Below are 15699 nucleotides of genomic sequence, written 5' to 3'. Positions count from 1 at the left end.
TGTGGTCCCCACCTGCAGAACCACTCCTTTATTGAGTGAGTCTTGCTAATTGCCAAAGATTTCCCCCTGTTGTTTATTTCATTTGAACAACATCATGGGAAATTGATTGTCAATCAGTGTTGCTTCCTAAGTGGACAGTTTGATTTCACAGAAGTTTGATTCACTTGGAGTTATATTGTGTTGTTTAAGTGTTCCCTTTATTTTTTTGAGCAGTGTATATATGTCTCCACCCTTTCAACAGTGTGCGAAAATGCCTACATCTCTGCTTCAGTTCAACATCCCACAATCCTGTGCTGCATCACTATCACTGTCACATGAGCAGACGGATACCACATGGTCAACCCCTTCCTCTCTGAAACACAAACACAAATGGAAATAAACATTGGTTGTTAATATCGGCCTAATTTACCTTATGAGACCGAAACCGACATGTTGAAAATGACAAACATTGGCCGATATTGATGTTACTGCAGAGCCGTAACTGATAAAGACCAGTTTGTTTTTACATTTGAGCAGTAGCCTCTGGTTGCTACTTAAATCTTGTAGAATCAGTTAGAATGTGTTCAGTTTTCTGGACACTAGTTCTGCATTTTGACCATTCCGTGTTTTTCTTTTGATATTTTGACATAAATCATTTATAAAACAATTAAATTTGCTACGTTTTCACCAAACTCTGAGAACAACCCTGATGTTCTGTGTTCCTCTGCAGGGAGCTGAAGGAGATGAGGTGACTGCGCTGCCTCTGCAGAGAAAAGGTAGATCTGCATCTCCACCGGTTTCCACCACCTCACAAACCTGGAGGAATCTTATTTAGTGAAGAATGAACATTATCTGAAGGAGCAGTGTCCGTAGTTTCTTCATGATCCGTCTTTAGGTGTCCAGTTCATTGTTGATCTGTTGTATGGGTGTGTGTGAGGGACAAATGGACTGATGGATTGGACTGAGAATAAACACAGAACCATCTGACAAATAAAGGTGTTATTAACTTAAACATACTAAGCTGTAATTTGGCACCACTTGCAGGGTAAAATTTAATCTTTTCTTATTTGAAATTTCAAGAAATGTGAACAACTTGTACTTTTTTGTTCATCTAAATCCATACCAATACCAGTCAATACATATTACCTGTGATTTAACAATTTAGTGAAAAAGCTGCAAAACTAATGTGAAGTCATTTTGAAGCCACGTCAATGAGCAGTCTGTCAATATCAGGACAAACTGAAATTCTCTATGAGATGATGGTCTCAGACTTATGTTACGACTCGGTCACTCCGGGTGTCAAGGGATTGTCGGCTAGCGCTGCCTAGACCATGCTGAGACAATTCAGACTCTTCGTGTGTCGTTCTACGTTTGTGGAATGACCCACCGAGCGCTACCAGAACAGGATCTATCTTCTACAAACTCTTGGACACAATCTCTTTCTGCTCTTCCCTCTGTTCCTGCTCTCTATTTCTACCTCTATCACCTCTCTAGTGTTCTTGCTCCTAAGTAGCTTATTGTTTGCTTTAATACTGACTGCACTGTTGTATCCTCGTTTGTAAGTCACTCGGAATAAAAGCGTCTGCTAAATGCAAGACATAAACAATAAATGGTGACACTTAAAGTTAATGCATGGATCCCTCTGAGGGCAGAGGGCCAAACTTCTCCCACATGAATGTTAATTTCTTTTCTAAAAGGAATGAACAGATTAGAGGAGAATTAATGAGTTTTTTATAACTTATTTTAAAAGTTGAATGAATTAGCTGTTGTGAATTAACTTTGCTGGGGTTTGTGTTTGCAGACGTTTCCCCCACCAGCCAGGCTCTGTGTGAGGACGTGGTGATGGTTCTGACTGTTTTCTGTGAGAAACTGGAGTTGGTGGACAGGTAATGCTGCAGCTCCTTCCATCAGCGATCACACTTCTTCTTTGTGAAAGATCGAGCATTCCTGATATGTGCATCTCTGCTCGTTCAGTAACAATCAGCTCCTGCAGCTCCTCTACCTGGAGTGCATCCTGTCCATGCTCAGCAGCTGTCCTCCCACAATGCACTTGTCCAGAGGTTTCACCGACCTTGTGTGGTACGACTTCCTATAGCTGCTGAATGTTTCCTCACAGGTTGCAACCAAAGGGAATTTATCCTTGTAGAAGTAAAACTTATGTGGGAAGTTAAAGAAGGAAAAATGCCAGGAAAACAGTTTTTACTGTGGTCTGAGGTCTTCATGAAGACAGACAATATTTCTTCCTGCAGGAAGCAGCTGTGTCCGTCCTTGGTGGCAATTATGGGAAATCCAGTCAATGATAAAACCATCACATCTCACCACAGCTACATGGGGGCGCCAGAGAGAGATCGGCTTTCAGAGAGAATCGCCCTAGGTAACTGGTCTCCCCATGTGGAGAACACTGGTGCTATCCATCCATCCATCCATCCATACATCCATCCATACATCCATCCCCACCACAGCTTCTTTCCTCTCTCTGCTTCTTCTCCCAGGAATCAGTCAGGAGTTGGACTGCTCTGGTGGAGGAGTATCCGATCAGGGCAGGGGGTCCGGCTGCTCCTCCAGCGCCCCCGCCAGAATCGCGCCTGTTGTGCGGACTGTGTGCTACATCGCAGCAGAGCTGGTGCGCCTGGTGAGCTGCGTGGAGTCGATGAAGCCGGTGCTGCAGTCACTGTACCACAGGATCCTGCTGTACCCACCCCCCCAGCACCGAACCGAGGCCATCCGCATCATGAAAGAGGTGTTTGCCCTACATCTGTCACTCCATTGGTCATTAATAGATTAAATAGTAACATCTTTCTGTCTTTGTCAGATTCTTGGCAGCCCCGAGCGCCTCTACGACCTTGCTGGGCCTTGTGTAGCAGAACCTGAAACCAGGAAGCGCTCCTTCTCAAAGAGGAAGTCCCACCTGGATCTGCTCAAACTGTCAGTTTGATCTTCATTTTCGTCTTTGTTTATGGAGGAAAATTAAACTTCATTTACAGCCTCACTAATGGGAAAATATTGGAGAAAATATTATAGCTAAGAAAACAAAATGAAAATCCTAATTTAGTTTGGGTTGAATATTCTGTCTGTTTCCAGAGTGATGGACGGGATGACCGAGGCGTGTATGAAGGGGGGCATTGAGGCGTGTTACGCCTCTGTTTCCTGCGCTTGCGCTCTTCTCGCTGCGTTGGATGAGCTGTCGCAGGGTCGCGGCTTGCAGCCTGAGCAGGTAGACTTATAAAACGCAGGCAGAACACGCAGCGTGGCCGACCAGAACCCTCAGAAACTCATCCGGTCAACTTGAAGTTTGCAGATGAGTTTTCTGAACTGAAATTACCTTTAGTTAATATAAGTAATTCTACTTTTAATTGGTTTTATGTATATTGAATAAATGAATGAATTAATGTCTCGTACTATTAATAAATAAAAATGTGTTCGATCCCAACATGGTGACTTTGTGCATGGAGTATGCATATTCTCCCCATGTGTGGGTTCTCTCTGGGTACTCTGGCGATCTCCCAAAGACCAAGAACATACATTTTAGGTTAACTGGTTACTCTTCATTGCTCTTGGGTACAAGTGTGTTTGAGCATAGTTGTGTGTCTCTGTGTTGCCTTGTGATGGACCCATTCAGGGCGTACCCCCTCCCCCAATGACTGCTGGAGAATAGATACCAGCCCGCTGTAATCCTGCAAGAATATGTGGGTTTGGACCATGGATAAATGGATGCAACACTACTAAAAGAGTAACGGTGGCCGTGTTTTCTCCTGCAGGCTCGTTTTCTCCTCAGACGACTTGACGACCTGAAGGATGGATCGGAGTCCACTCGTGAATCCATGGAGATCAACGAGGCCGACTTCAGATGGCAGAGACACATCCTGTCCTCAGAGCAACCTCAGTGGGATCCTAGCTCTTCTTCCTCCAACTTGGCCACGGCGGGCACCACCGACCGCAGCCCCGACATCAGCATCAGCATCACCACAGAAACAGGACAAACCACCTTGGACTTGGAAATGGGGGACCTGGGCCTGGGTCAGGGACACACCACTTATGTGGAGTGCGGCGAGGACGCTCGCACCTCGACTTGTTCCTTTGGAACCCCGGAGAGAACCCAACGGGAGCCAATAGGAGAGATAGCTCAGAGTGGTGAGAGGGAGGAGGGAGGAGGCCGCTCAGTGGAGGTGGAGGGACAGGAGGAGAAGGAAAGAGGCGGAGGAGACAGAGGAGGTGTTGTTCCTCCTGATGTGGTGCAGAGGAGTCACGCTCTGGTCTTCCCTGACATCACCAACTTCCTGTCAGTGGATTGCAGGACGAGGTCGCACCATGGAGCAGGGTCGAGGTACAGCGAGAGCAACTTCAGGTACAGCTGCATGATTTTTGTGTTTTTCATCCACATATTTCACTTGCTTTTAATATTCAGGATTTTTAAGCTAAATTTCATCTTGTGGCAGTTTTCCAAATGATGTTATTCTAATGTGTCTGTGCGCAGACTATTTGTGATTACGTCTTACTTTCCAGGGCCACTGGAACTGATCAATCAGAACCAAACTGGGTAGTGATTGGCCATTATTGTGTTTGTGTTTCTAGACATATTAATAACATGTTCCTCCCCTTGTAGATCCAAGCTGGCTGGTTGTTATTTATTTAAATCATGACTCTTGGTGTCCTCCAGCATGGAAGAGCAGGACTTGTCTCGGACAGAGTTTGACTCGTGCGATCAGTACTCAATGGCTGCAGAGAAAGACTCGGGACGCTCCGACGTGTCTGACATTGGTTCCGACAACGTCTCTCTGGTCGACGAGGAGCAGCACACGCCTCGGGACTGCCCAGGTCATCGCTCTCTGCGCACTGCCGCCCTGTCCCTTAAACTGCTGCGCAACCAGGAGGCCGACCAGCAGAGCGCCAGGCTGTTCGTCCAATCACTGGCTGCACTGCTGCCCCGCCTGATGGGACTGGCCACTGCCAAGGACGTGGACCTGTCTCTGCAGAACTTCTGCTCCACACTTTGCTCTGGACTGCAGGCTGGTAAGGAGGAGGGATAAGCAGAGATTGAATGTGTTGATTTAATTTTGGGCTCAAATGTTGGACCAGAACCGACTCTGAATGTGTTGACTGGAGAAGCTCTCTGTTAAGTTACGATACTTCATTATAATTTGTAGATGGAATAAAGTATCTGTTTTCATTAGATCCCCTCTCTTTACACTCATGGTTAAAAACATCCCAGTTATTCCCAGTTTCATTGAAGTCATTTTTTCCTGGTCTTTTTGGATTTTTTGTTGTTTTCTTTCTGTTCCTTCATCCTGCTTTCCAATAAATCCACCAAAAAGAAAAATGAAAAGTCCAACCTGTTCTTCTTCCTCTTCTATTTTTGATCATGATCCTTCCTTCACTGTGCTTTTCTCACAGTTTAAAAATATGCATACAAAAAAAATACAGCTTGACTCTGTGTTATATTCTTTAACTTTTAGATTAAAAATTCTTTTATAGCCACAGTTTCATCTACATATCCACAGTTTATGCAATTAAATGAAGGTATTTTGTCTCCTTTCACCCACTGTGTCTTCCTGTAGGACTTTCTGTTTCCTGTTAATTCAGTCCAGAATCCAGAGAGACACCCAGACTCTAATTCACTCCCATTAGATTTTAGATCTAAATGTTTGTGTTCAAACTCTAGCTGAAGGATCTCTTAAACCTGTCAGATCTCCTACATGAAGCACTGTAGATGCATTACAATTACATGTTGCCATCAGAAGGTGATAATACTCAAAGTTTTTTTATATAACGTTTAGTTTTGCTTTCATTCCTGTCTGTCTGTCTGCCTGTCAGAGGAATGGTGTTGCGAACTTCCTTCAGAGGCCTTTCCTCACTCTCTGGTTCTTCTTATGTATATTAATTAATAACGAATTATTGGAGAACCTGGCTCTGTAAAAAAACAGCCAACTGGATTGTGTTTCTGAACTTTAAAACTTTTAGAAATCCTCAAATCAAGTCAGTTTATTCTCAGGTAAATTTTCTGGTCAATTAAATAAAAACCTGTTTTCTGCTCACTAAGCTGTTAAAGGTTTATCAGTATAATTTCATCTTGCTGGGATTAGACATCTTTATCATCTAATGTTGTGACAGTGCTGTTTTCTCTTCATCATGGTAAGCAGGAATCCTTTAATAAAACGTTTTATATTCAGCCTTTACTCCCGATCCGTAAGAGCCAACAGCATTCCCTGTTGGGGGTTTTCCAACCACAGCAGCTGAAACTGTAGTCAGGACTTTACTGAATTAATGAATTTGGCAACAGCTCTGAATCCTCAGAGACGGATTGGGGTAGAAACACTCAACTCCAACAGATCTGTAAAGAACCCAGAATCCTGAAAGGTTTGAATGTTTGGTTGAGCTTCTGCAAAGTTAGGTGTTGATTTTTGGATGTCCTTTATGCTCAGGTGGGATTCACTCTCCAGGTTTTGAAGCAAGCGACTCTCTGAGCTGCCAATCTCTGATGAACGCAGATGGTCTCTACCTGGTGTCGTACTACACTCTGCTGCTCAACCTCAAACTCTGCTACTGCGACTACTATAGACGGAAAGAGCTCCCCCCAGTCCTCAGTCTGGTGAGCAGAGTCAGACCATCAACTTCCCCAGAGGGTTTCCCTTCATCTTCTCTGATTTAGTGAATAAGCTGATGCACAAACTGAGGGTTTCCCTTCATGTTCTGCAGAAGGAGTTTATTCGGCTGATTCAAAGCAGTGGAGTCCTCGTGGTTCTGTCACAGGCCTGGATAGAGGAGCTTCACCACCAGGTGTTAAAGCACAACCTGCTGGCTGATGCCGGATACTGGGGCAGGCCAGAAGACCACACGTTGCCACTCATCACCATGCTGACAGGTGTTTTCCAAGTATCTTTTCCCCAACAAACATGAGCCAAAGTGCTTCTTGAAGCAAATGTTTGACACTAAAACAAAACGGAAACAGAGATCAATTCTAGAGGTGAATTTAAAAAGAAAGGATGGTGTCAGAGTCCTGGATCCAAAGAAAAGGAATTGGATGAAACGCCACACTGGAAATGTTTGGAAAACCCAGTAGACTTGTAGACCCAGTATACTGCACACTTGCATACTGTTTGTTTGTGGAAGGATCAGAGACAGTTAGTTTGTTTAAAGAAAGTAAGGCCTGTATATAATAAGTAGGATTTAGAAATTAGCAGGAAGCCAAATCAGTAAAATATCCAATAAAGCTTAAATCAATAACCTTGATTTTGCTTGAATTTGAATGTAAACGATAAAAGATATTTTTATCTCAATAAAAGCCTGTGAGAATAACTGAGTTCAATGCTTGCATTCTTGCTCAGGTTGATGGATTTCTACAGTCTGCTGCTCTCCTCTCTTTGGACAACTGTTCCACCAATAAACATGGACTGTGCTGTAATGTATTAGATTGATTTGAAATTAACCGATTCTTCATCACGGGATAACAAATAGGGCTGTTTGTCTAGTAAAGCATCCTAGGAAGAGATTTCTTAGGAACTGGCAGTAAATAATTAAACTGAGTTGATAGTACAAGAAAAGCTGGGTGTCATCAGCATAAATGGAAACCATTGTTACATTTGACAGATTATTTTCCTCAAAGGAAGCATGTAGCATGTCTGGTGGTCTCTACATGATTTATTTCCAGCCCTCTTTAGATCATTTAATCTGTATAATGGGGAGAGTTTAAGAAAGAGTTAAATTGTCTAAAAACATAAATTAATGTGGAGTCGTCTTTCTTGTTGTTCTCTTTTTGTCTTCTCAGATATTGATGGCCTGGGCAGCAGTGCGATTGGAGGTCAGATGATCCGGAGGCCGTCCAGCCAATTAGCGCTCGGCTCTGAGAAGGCTGGAAGTGACATTGTCACTGCAGGTTTGTGTTGCAACCTAACATGTGGCATTGGCTTCATAATGGGTCACTTGGTTTCTGTTTTAGGGAATTTTGTTGCCGCTGACCAGCCTTCTTCCACCAGTTTCCAAGCATCATCACAGAATGACTCACATGATTGATCTCAACGGTCTGTGACTGATTCAGGAATATTTACCCCGATTCACTGACCTCTGGATTTGCTGCTGCATTATCAGACAAACTGTAAAATGTTCACTGTTGATTCTTGGGGATATGTTAAAATTCAAGACTTGTCTGGTTAAAGGTGAAGAGGGCTGCAGCTCAGTCTTTAGTACCTGCCATGTTGTTAGCCTTGAAGTCTTTCTGTCTGTACTTGCTAAGGTGGACATCTTGGTTAGATTCATACATTCATGTTAATATGTTAGTGCAAGAATTAATGTTTCCAGAGGTGCACCAAGGCTGAATCCTCGGATCCCTTATTGTTTCAGTTCAGACCACCATTTAAGGCCTAGATTTACTGCTCTCAAATCTCAGCAGATATTCCTGCTGGGGAAGCAAATTACCCCCAACTAAACAGCTGAAGGCTCCAAACTGGTAGCGTTGCCATTGAAGGTAGCACTGGAGAACTAAACTAATGGACCATAATTAGCTCTGAGAAGTGATTCCGTGGAAAATAAACCTTATTTGTTTAGTCTGTGTTCATGTAATATCGAAGTAATGTCTGATGTTGCATGAATCATGTCTAGGTTGCATCTCTTTTCCAGTTCTGCAGCAGAATAAAGTTTACTTTTATTTGCTAGAGGCCATTTATGTGTCTGATAAAAATACATTCAAGGTTTTTCAAAATACACATTTCTGACATAACTGGGATATGCAATATTCCAAAACATTGCATATGAAATATTTAAAATGTAAAAGTCATAACTATTTATGTTATTTAAGTTTTTTTTAAGTTGAGTTAGAAATTCCTGCAACACTAATTGGGTAAACAGTTTTCTTGATGAAATCAGCTGTCTTGTCCTGCGTAGGAGCGCCTTTACATGATTAGAAAGTAGAGCTAGCTGTCGGTAATGTTCTGGTGCAGATAGAAAAAAAATTATTTGGTTCAAAAAATACTTTACTAAATCGTGTGGAAATAGTTTTTAAGTACTAACAGCACTTTTTTAAATATCTGGGATCTTTCAGGGTAAGAGAGAAGAAGAGAGGCCAATGGAAAATGAAATGGAATGAGTCAGTGACCACCTGAGCTCTCTCTGCAATCCTCTGCAGACACAAATATTAACCACATTAACCATGAGAGCTGCAGCTGAGTCACTTCTAATGACATCAGTGTTTTTCCTCTTTTCAGGATCAGAACCTGGCTTGTGATGCTAGCTGCAGATTTCTCTTCCTCCTCTCATTTTAATCAGGTGCCGTGTTTTCCCGCTTCATCCTCACCGGCGTGTGGAAGAACCTGATTGATGTGCTGTCCACTCCTCTGACGGGTCGCATGGCGGGCAGCTCCAAGGGGCTGGCCTTCATCCTGGGGGCAGAGGGGCTCAAAGAGCAGAGCCAGAGGGAGAGAGACACCATCTGCCTGAGTTTGGATGGCCTACGGAAGGCTGCCGCACTCAGCTGCGCCCTTGGTGGGTGAAACCTTTGACCTGTGTCACCTCTTTCTGCAGAAACAAGGATAGATGTAATAAATCATGTTTAAAAAACAATGATACAACAGGTTGGAGAGTAGGCAGGGCATTCCTGAAGGCTGGAAAAGCTCTGACAGGAAAACGTAGCAGGCCAGTGAGCCAAGATTTATAGATGGAATACAAGGAGGTCACTGAGGAGCACAGCTTTGGTGTTCTTGTAGGCAAGATGGGGGGTCTTGTGATGGGTGTGAAGATGGGCTTGATGTGCTTACTGGGTTTTAGGGCTTGCAGTACCATTTTTGAACTTACCTGACAGCATTTTAATCATTGCTTCATCACTCAGACAGAACTTCATTGCATCAACCTTGTCAGGTGCTTCTGAAGGCAGAATGTAGAACATTAACTTTAGTTTATTATTTTACTTAGTGCCCCTATTGCTGGAAAGTCAACACCAGTGACTGTCCACTGTCTCTACATGCTCATCCAGGAGGAGTGAATGCTGCAAGTCACTGGATGCAATCTGCTGGGTTTCCTTAGATAGAAAAACTTTTTATCCAATTTGAATAAATAACTGAATCTGACTGAACTGTTCAATGATTAGGATTAATTGGAATGTATGAACCTGACTGTTGTGAAGAACCTTGAGACAACATGTGTTGTGAATTAGCACTATATAAATAAACTGAATTGAACTGAATTTAAATTGTCATCCATGAGTGGTTTTAAAGCGTTAAACTGGTCAGATTCTTCAGCTTAATAACAACACAGGCGGTAACGGGAGGCTTGGAAACAGATGATGATTCCTTCTCATTCTGCAACCATATTTTTTCAGTATGATGGACGGATTTATTGAAGCAGCAGGGACAACCAGCTGCCAAATGGTTTTTAAATTAACGATGGCTATAAATTCAGAATGTCTGAAGTGAATTTGCCTTATCATGCAAGGCAAGGCAGGTTTATTTATATAACACGTTTCAGTAGCGAGACAATTCGAAGTACCGTACATGAAAATGCAAAACAGAGTCGATGGGCTGTGGAGACTGTAGTTGTCGTTGTCACTAAGAGGAGTTTTCTGACCAGCATACAGTAGCTCCAAACATGGCAGCGGGATAAGATGCCAGGAGAGCTTAAAGCTTCTGCTGGTTTTACTTCACAGGAAATACCTTCAGAAGCTGTTTGAATTTTTTGGCCCTGTTAAAATTGCTGTCAGCAGCTGTCAAAGTTTGCTGAGGTTAAATGTTTTGATATTTTTGTATACTTCTTGCCTCTCATTGATAGAATGTCACTTTAACCCAAGAGGGTGTATAATAACCAGAACCCGTTTAATGCTGTAGCAACATGGATTTGTTCAACAAAACATTTGGTTTTGTACATTTTGAGAGAAAATGTGTAATTATCATCAGAAATTCAGGGCTGATTTCTGCCATAATTATTAGCACACAAGGGTTAATGAATATGAATAAACACATGTCAAACCCAAGCTTGTCTGTTTTCTGTCAGGTGTGGCTTCTAACTGTGCATCGGCCTTAGCCCAGATGGCTGCAGCCTCCTGTGTGCAAGAGGAGAAGGAGGTGGCAGAGATGGGAGACGCCATCGCACAAGGTACCGGGAACACGACAATCCCAGCTGGACCGCCAGATGTGCACGGATCGTGTTCATTGTGTCAGCTTTACACAAATATCCAAGTCTCGAAATCTGAAAGACAAAAATTCCAAATGAGAGGACTGAAATACAAACGCCTAATTCACAATTGTCCCACTGAAAGTCTAATCTCAATCTGTGTGTATGAGTAAGTTTGATTAAGTACGAAATACTGACATCTAGTGGTCACTTTGTAAAACACACGTTAAACATTGAAAAAATCCGTTAAAGTTGAGACTTTCTTGCAGATTTAAAGGCCAAAGCTTCAAAGCACATTTTGTCAGCAAATTCAACAGTATTTTCTGACTGAACAAATGTTTCTAAGAAATACGTCATACTCAGCTGCAGCTCAGTTGTTTTTGTTCTCAGGTCAACATTGGCATCGAGATGGGAATTGAAAATTAAAATTAAAATTGTTAAATATGGAAAGCCCTACCAAGGCTTTACGGGACTTTATAGGTGGAATGTATTCAATATCTGACTAAATTGTGACAATTAAATTTGTCGTTTTAATTCAGAACTTTATTTCTGTTGATGCTCGGACATAAACTGGTCTGCTTCCTTCACCCACCCAGCAGCCTGTCTCTGCATCTCATCTGGTTGGTGTTTGCAGTGAAGCAGCGCATGGAGCAGCGTCTGGAGCAGATCGGCCGTCCTCAGGGAGTCCGGCTCCACACGGCTCATGTGTTGTGTATGGATGCCATCCTGAACGTGGGGTTAGAGATGGGCAGCCACAACCATGACTGCTGGCCACATGTCTTCAGGTAGGAACACGCACACCTGACTCATCTGAACGCATAAAGTAATAAAAACAAGCTGAAATGTGGCTTTTCCTTTGATTCTGTCTCAGAGTAACAGAGTACATCAGCTCACTGGAGCACACTCATTTCAGCGATGGCTCCTCGCAGGCATCCTCCCTGACCACCATCACCCAGCAGAACCAGCAGACGGCCGGCGTGGACCTGGGTCTGGAGCTGAGCTGTGAGCCAAGCCCCGAGGCTGCAGAGCTGAGCCTGAGCCAGCCGGTCATCCAGCCGCTGTCCATCCAGGAGCTGCTGAAGGACAGCAGCAGAGGAGGGCGTGGCCTGGACCTAAAGAGTGGCAGCCTGATGACGGGGACCAGCGCTGCCAAGGCCGTCTGTACTCTGTCCACTCAGGCTGACAGGTTGGACCTCGGTCTGAAGAAGCTGTGCAGTTTTTTAATATCCTATGATGCTGGAATCTGTTTTAGATCCATGAATCTAGATCTATGACTTTACAGTCATGGTCCTAATGCAAACACACAATTCAAATCAAAAGCACATAAAAACACATTCTTTAAAGATGTGACTGGACTTAATCTTCTACCAAATCCCTTTAAATCCACACATTTAAACACAGGTGGTCAAAACACCAGAATCAGAATCAGCTTTATTGCCAGGTTCATACATACAAACAAGGAATTTGACTCCGGTACACTTTGCTCTCTGGTTTTTGTTTTTATATGACAGAATATACAAATTTACAATATACACATATATAATAAAAAGGTACATTTGCAACATCTGTATGATGTTGTTTTGTACTCTATTAAATGTTCAACAGAGAAACAGCCTGGAGGAAGAAACTGTCTCTGTAGCGGCTGGTTTTAGTGAACAGTGCTCTGTAGCGCCACCTGAAGGTAAAGCTCTAAACAGTTTATGTGCAGGGTGTGTGGGGTCTGCAGAGATTTTAGCAGCTCTTTTCCTGACCCTAGACCTGTATAAGTCCTGGATGGAGGGAAGGTCAGCTCTGATTATTCTCTCTTCAGTTCTGATTATTCGTTGCAGTCTGGACCTGTCCTGTTTTGTGGATGATCCAAACCACACTGAGATGGATGAAGACAGGACAGACTGAATGATGACAGTGTAGAAGATGACCAGCAGCTCCTGTGGAAGGTTGAACTTCTTGAGTTGCCTCAGGAAGTACAGTCTCTGCTGGGCCTTCTTTCGAACAGTGTCTATGTGTGAAGACCATCTCAGGTCCTCAAGAGAAGGTGGTTCCTAAGAACCTGAAGTGGTCCACGGCCGATACAGTGTTGTTGAGGATGGTGAGGGGGTGTATGGGGGTGGTGTTCTCCGAAAGTCCACCACCATTTCCACAGTCTTGAGTGGGTTGACTTCCAAACATAGAACCTGGCAAGAAAGGAAACAGGCACCCAATTTAGCCCATAAAATATTCCCCACACCATGACACCACCACCAACAGCCTGCACTGTTCATCCAAGGCAGGATTGATCCCTCCTTTCATTTTGTTTCCACCAAATTCTGACCCGATCATCTGAATGTTGCAGTTGAAATCCAGACACATCGCAACGTTCTTCCAACCTGTTATTTTCCAGGTTTGTAGCCTCAGTTTCCTGTTCTTCGCTGACTGGAAAGACACCTAATGTGGTTTTCTGCTGCTGTAGTCCATCTGCTTCAAGGTTTCACTTGTAGTAGTTTCAGAGATGATGTTCTGCAGACCTTGGTGGGAACCAGTGGTTATTTGAGCTGCCCATTCTGCTTTGACCTCTGACACCAACAACGCACCTTCATCTATATATCCTTCTTCCTGCTGTTCACTGCATATTTTCTCTGTCAGACCCTTTACTGTGAACCTCAGAGATGGTTCTGGGTGAAAATCCTAGTAGATCAGCAGGTTCTGAAGTACTTAGACCAGCCCATCTGGCACCAACAACCATTCTACATTTAGATTCGCCTCAGTCGCATCTACCTCTAGATTAATAAATGCTTCCAGCTGCTGCCCTGTAATTAGCTGATTTAATATTTGTGTTAAGGACAACTGCACTTAATAAAGTGGCATCTGGGTTTATGTAAATAGTTCTGAGGAATATAACCCTTAAACTCTAAATGTATTGTCAAGGTTTGAACAAAAGACCCAGTTGTCCTGCATCAGGTTTCCACCATAAACGGCTGAAATTACTAACAGATTATAACCAGCAGGTGGCAGCAGTGAGAGTCCTGCCTGGTTGTTTATATTAAAATGGTTTTTTTGTCTCTAACTTATTATAATGTAGATACATTTTAAAAATGAGGTCAGTTTGTGTTGGTTCCTCTGAGTTTTCTGAGAAACAGAATCGTAATTTCAGCTGACGTAGTCAGTCACATTTGTGCAAACACAAACGTTCTTCTTAATATTTTCAACACACACACACACACACACACACACACTGAAGTGAAAAAGGGCTCTGTGTGCGTGTCTTTCTGCTTATGCCAAGGATCATCTCTTATGCAACCACTGATCCAAGCTGCTTTTGGAGGGAATAAAGAATATTCCCTCTGATCTTTTGGACCAGATGGACTGAAAACATTTATGATCTGAAAGTGGTCCACAGGGCTGTCCCCAAACACGTTGGCCTCAAGGACAGCTGTGGACCTTTACTTCTGCATGTTCTCAACAGTTTTAATTGAACTGTGTTTACCTCCCAGTCTGACTTATAAGTGGTCAGTAATTATCTGATTATTGGTTTCATTTTCAAACTAACATTTAAAGAAACAGTTTTGCTTCACTGATGAAGCTGCATCTAATCTAAAGAAATAAAATGTTGAGTTCATTGGTTCCTGGTTTAAAGTTGGCATCAGTTAATTTTGCTCAGCAAATGTGCTGAAATATTTGTTCAGTTTTTCTAGGAGATCTTTATTTCCCCTTGTTATTAAAGGGGAAATAAATGACTAAGCCCCTTTCCATAACTGCGTTATGGTTGTCAAAGTTTTCCTGTAGCTTTATCCCAAATAGTTTTTATAATTTAGTTTCTATAAATGGTCTCCTCAAAGCTCCGACCTCAACCCGGTTCAGAAGTTGTGGACTATGTTTAAAAGCAGGGTGTGTGGAACCAACCACAGAAGGTCAGAAATCATCCAGAATGATGCCAGAAGCATCTGCTAACAGACATTTAACTCAGCTTTAGTGGGGTGTTTGTTTTTTTGTGACCCAATGTGGATTAGAAAACAATCCACACTAAATTTAAATGTGTGCAGCCAGGTTTTGTTCAGAATCACTGAGGTTATTTGTTGTATAATTGTTCCATCCTGGGATTAAAAAGCTTCAAACTAATTATTAAAAGCTTAAATGAATAATGTTTACACTCATCAGTGTAGGGAGATTTTAGAACTTTACATGTGTCCTGTTCATGTCCTTGTGGTGGTAATCAAAGCGTGTGTGTGTGTGTGTGTGTGTGTTTCAGGCTGTTTGAAGAAGCCGCTACGAAGCTGAACATGGTTGGTCTGGTTGGTTTCCTGCAGCAGCTCAGGAAAGCTTCTCAGTCCCAGCTGTTCAACTCCATTACAGAGACTGGAGACTACTCGCTGGCAATGCCAGGTAGGCACACATGTATGACCGTACGCACAGACGTGTTTCCAGTTGGTGTTTGCTGCCGTTGAGCATACAGGTGTCTGTCAACTCAATGCCAAGGCACAAAGACATCAGCAATGATCTTAGCATCTGGAAAGGGTTAGACGGTCATTTCATAGAACATCTTAGTCGGCTTCCAATCTTTCCCGGAGTAGACCAGCAGATTCAGAGGTCAGAGTGTGAAGCTCAGAGAAAGGACAGAAAAATCCAAGAGCTCCAGCTCAGACTCTACGGGCC

At 43.0% G+C, this 15699-nt stretch overlaps 1 protein-coding gene across 1 annotated transcript in view; it reads left to right on the top strand.

Annotated features, from left to right (window-relative positions):
• arfgef3 (ARFGEF family member 3) overlaps nucleotides 1-15699 on the top strand; it is a 48828-nt gene that overhangs the window by 15481 nt on the left and 17648 nt on the right. Inside the window, exons 7-23 of the mRNA XM_047351204.1 lie at nucleotides 710-755; nucleotides 1781-1865; nucleotides 1954-2058; nucleotides 2229-2353; nucleotides 2472-2719; nucleotides 2792-2904; nucleotides 3061-3193; nucleotides 3738-4324; nucleotides 4637-4989; nucleotides 6399-6565; nucleotides 6673-6838; nucleotides 7742-7849; nucleotides 9235-9450; nucleotides 10951-11052; nucleotides 11705-11855; nucleotides 11942-12256; nucleotides 15296-15429. Of these exons, the coding sequence (XP_047207160.1) occupies nucleotides 710-755; nucleotides 1781-1865; nucleotides 1954-2058; nucleotides 2229-2353; nucleotides 2472-2719; nucleotides 2792-2904; nucleotides 3061-3193; nucleotides 3738-4324; nucleotides 4637-4989; nucleotides 6399-6565; nucleotides 6673-6838; nucleotides 7742-7849; nucleotides 9235-9450; nucleotides 10951-11052; nucleotides 11705-11855; nucleotides 11942-12256; nucleotides 15296-15429 (3154 nt within the window). The remainder of the gene's footprint in view (nucleotides 1-709; nucleotides 756-1780; nucleotides 1866-1953; nucleotides 2059-2228; nucleotides 2354-2471; nucleotides 2720-2791; nucleotides 2905-3060; nucleotides 3194-3737; nucleotides 4325-4636; nucleotides 4990-6398; nucleotides 6566-6672; nucleotides 6839-7741; nucleotides 7850-9234; nucleotides 9451-10950; nucleotides 11053-11704; nucleotides 11856-11941; nucleotides 12257-15295; nucleotides 15430-15699) is intronic.

The sequence above is a fragment of the Girardinichthys multiradiatus genome, chromosome 22 (assembly GCF_021462225.1).
Source record: "Girardinichthys multiradiatus isolate DD_20200921_A chromosome 22, DD_fGirMul_XY1, whole genome shotgun sequence".
Lineage (NCBI taxonomy): Eukaryota > Metazoa > Chordata > Actinopteri > Cyprinodontiformes > Goodeidae > Girardinichthys > Girardinichthys multiradiatus.
This window is presented reverse-complemented; position numbering and strand designations above follow the sequence as displayed.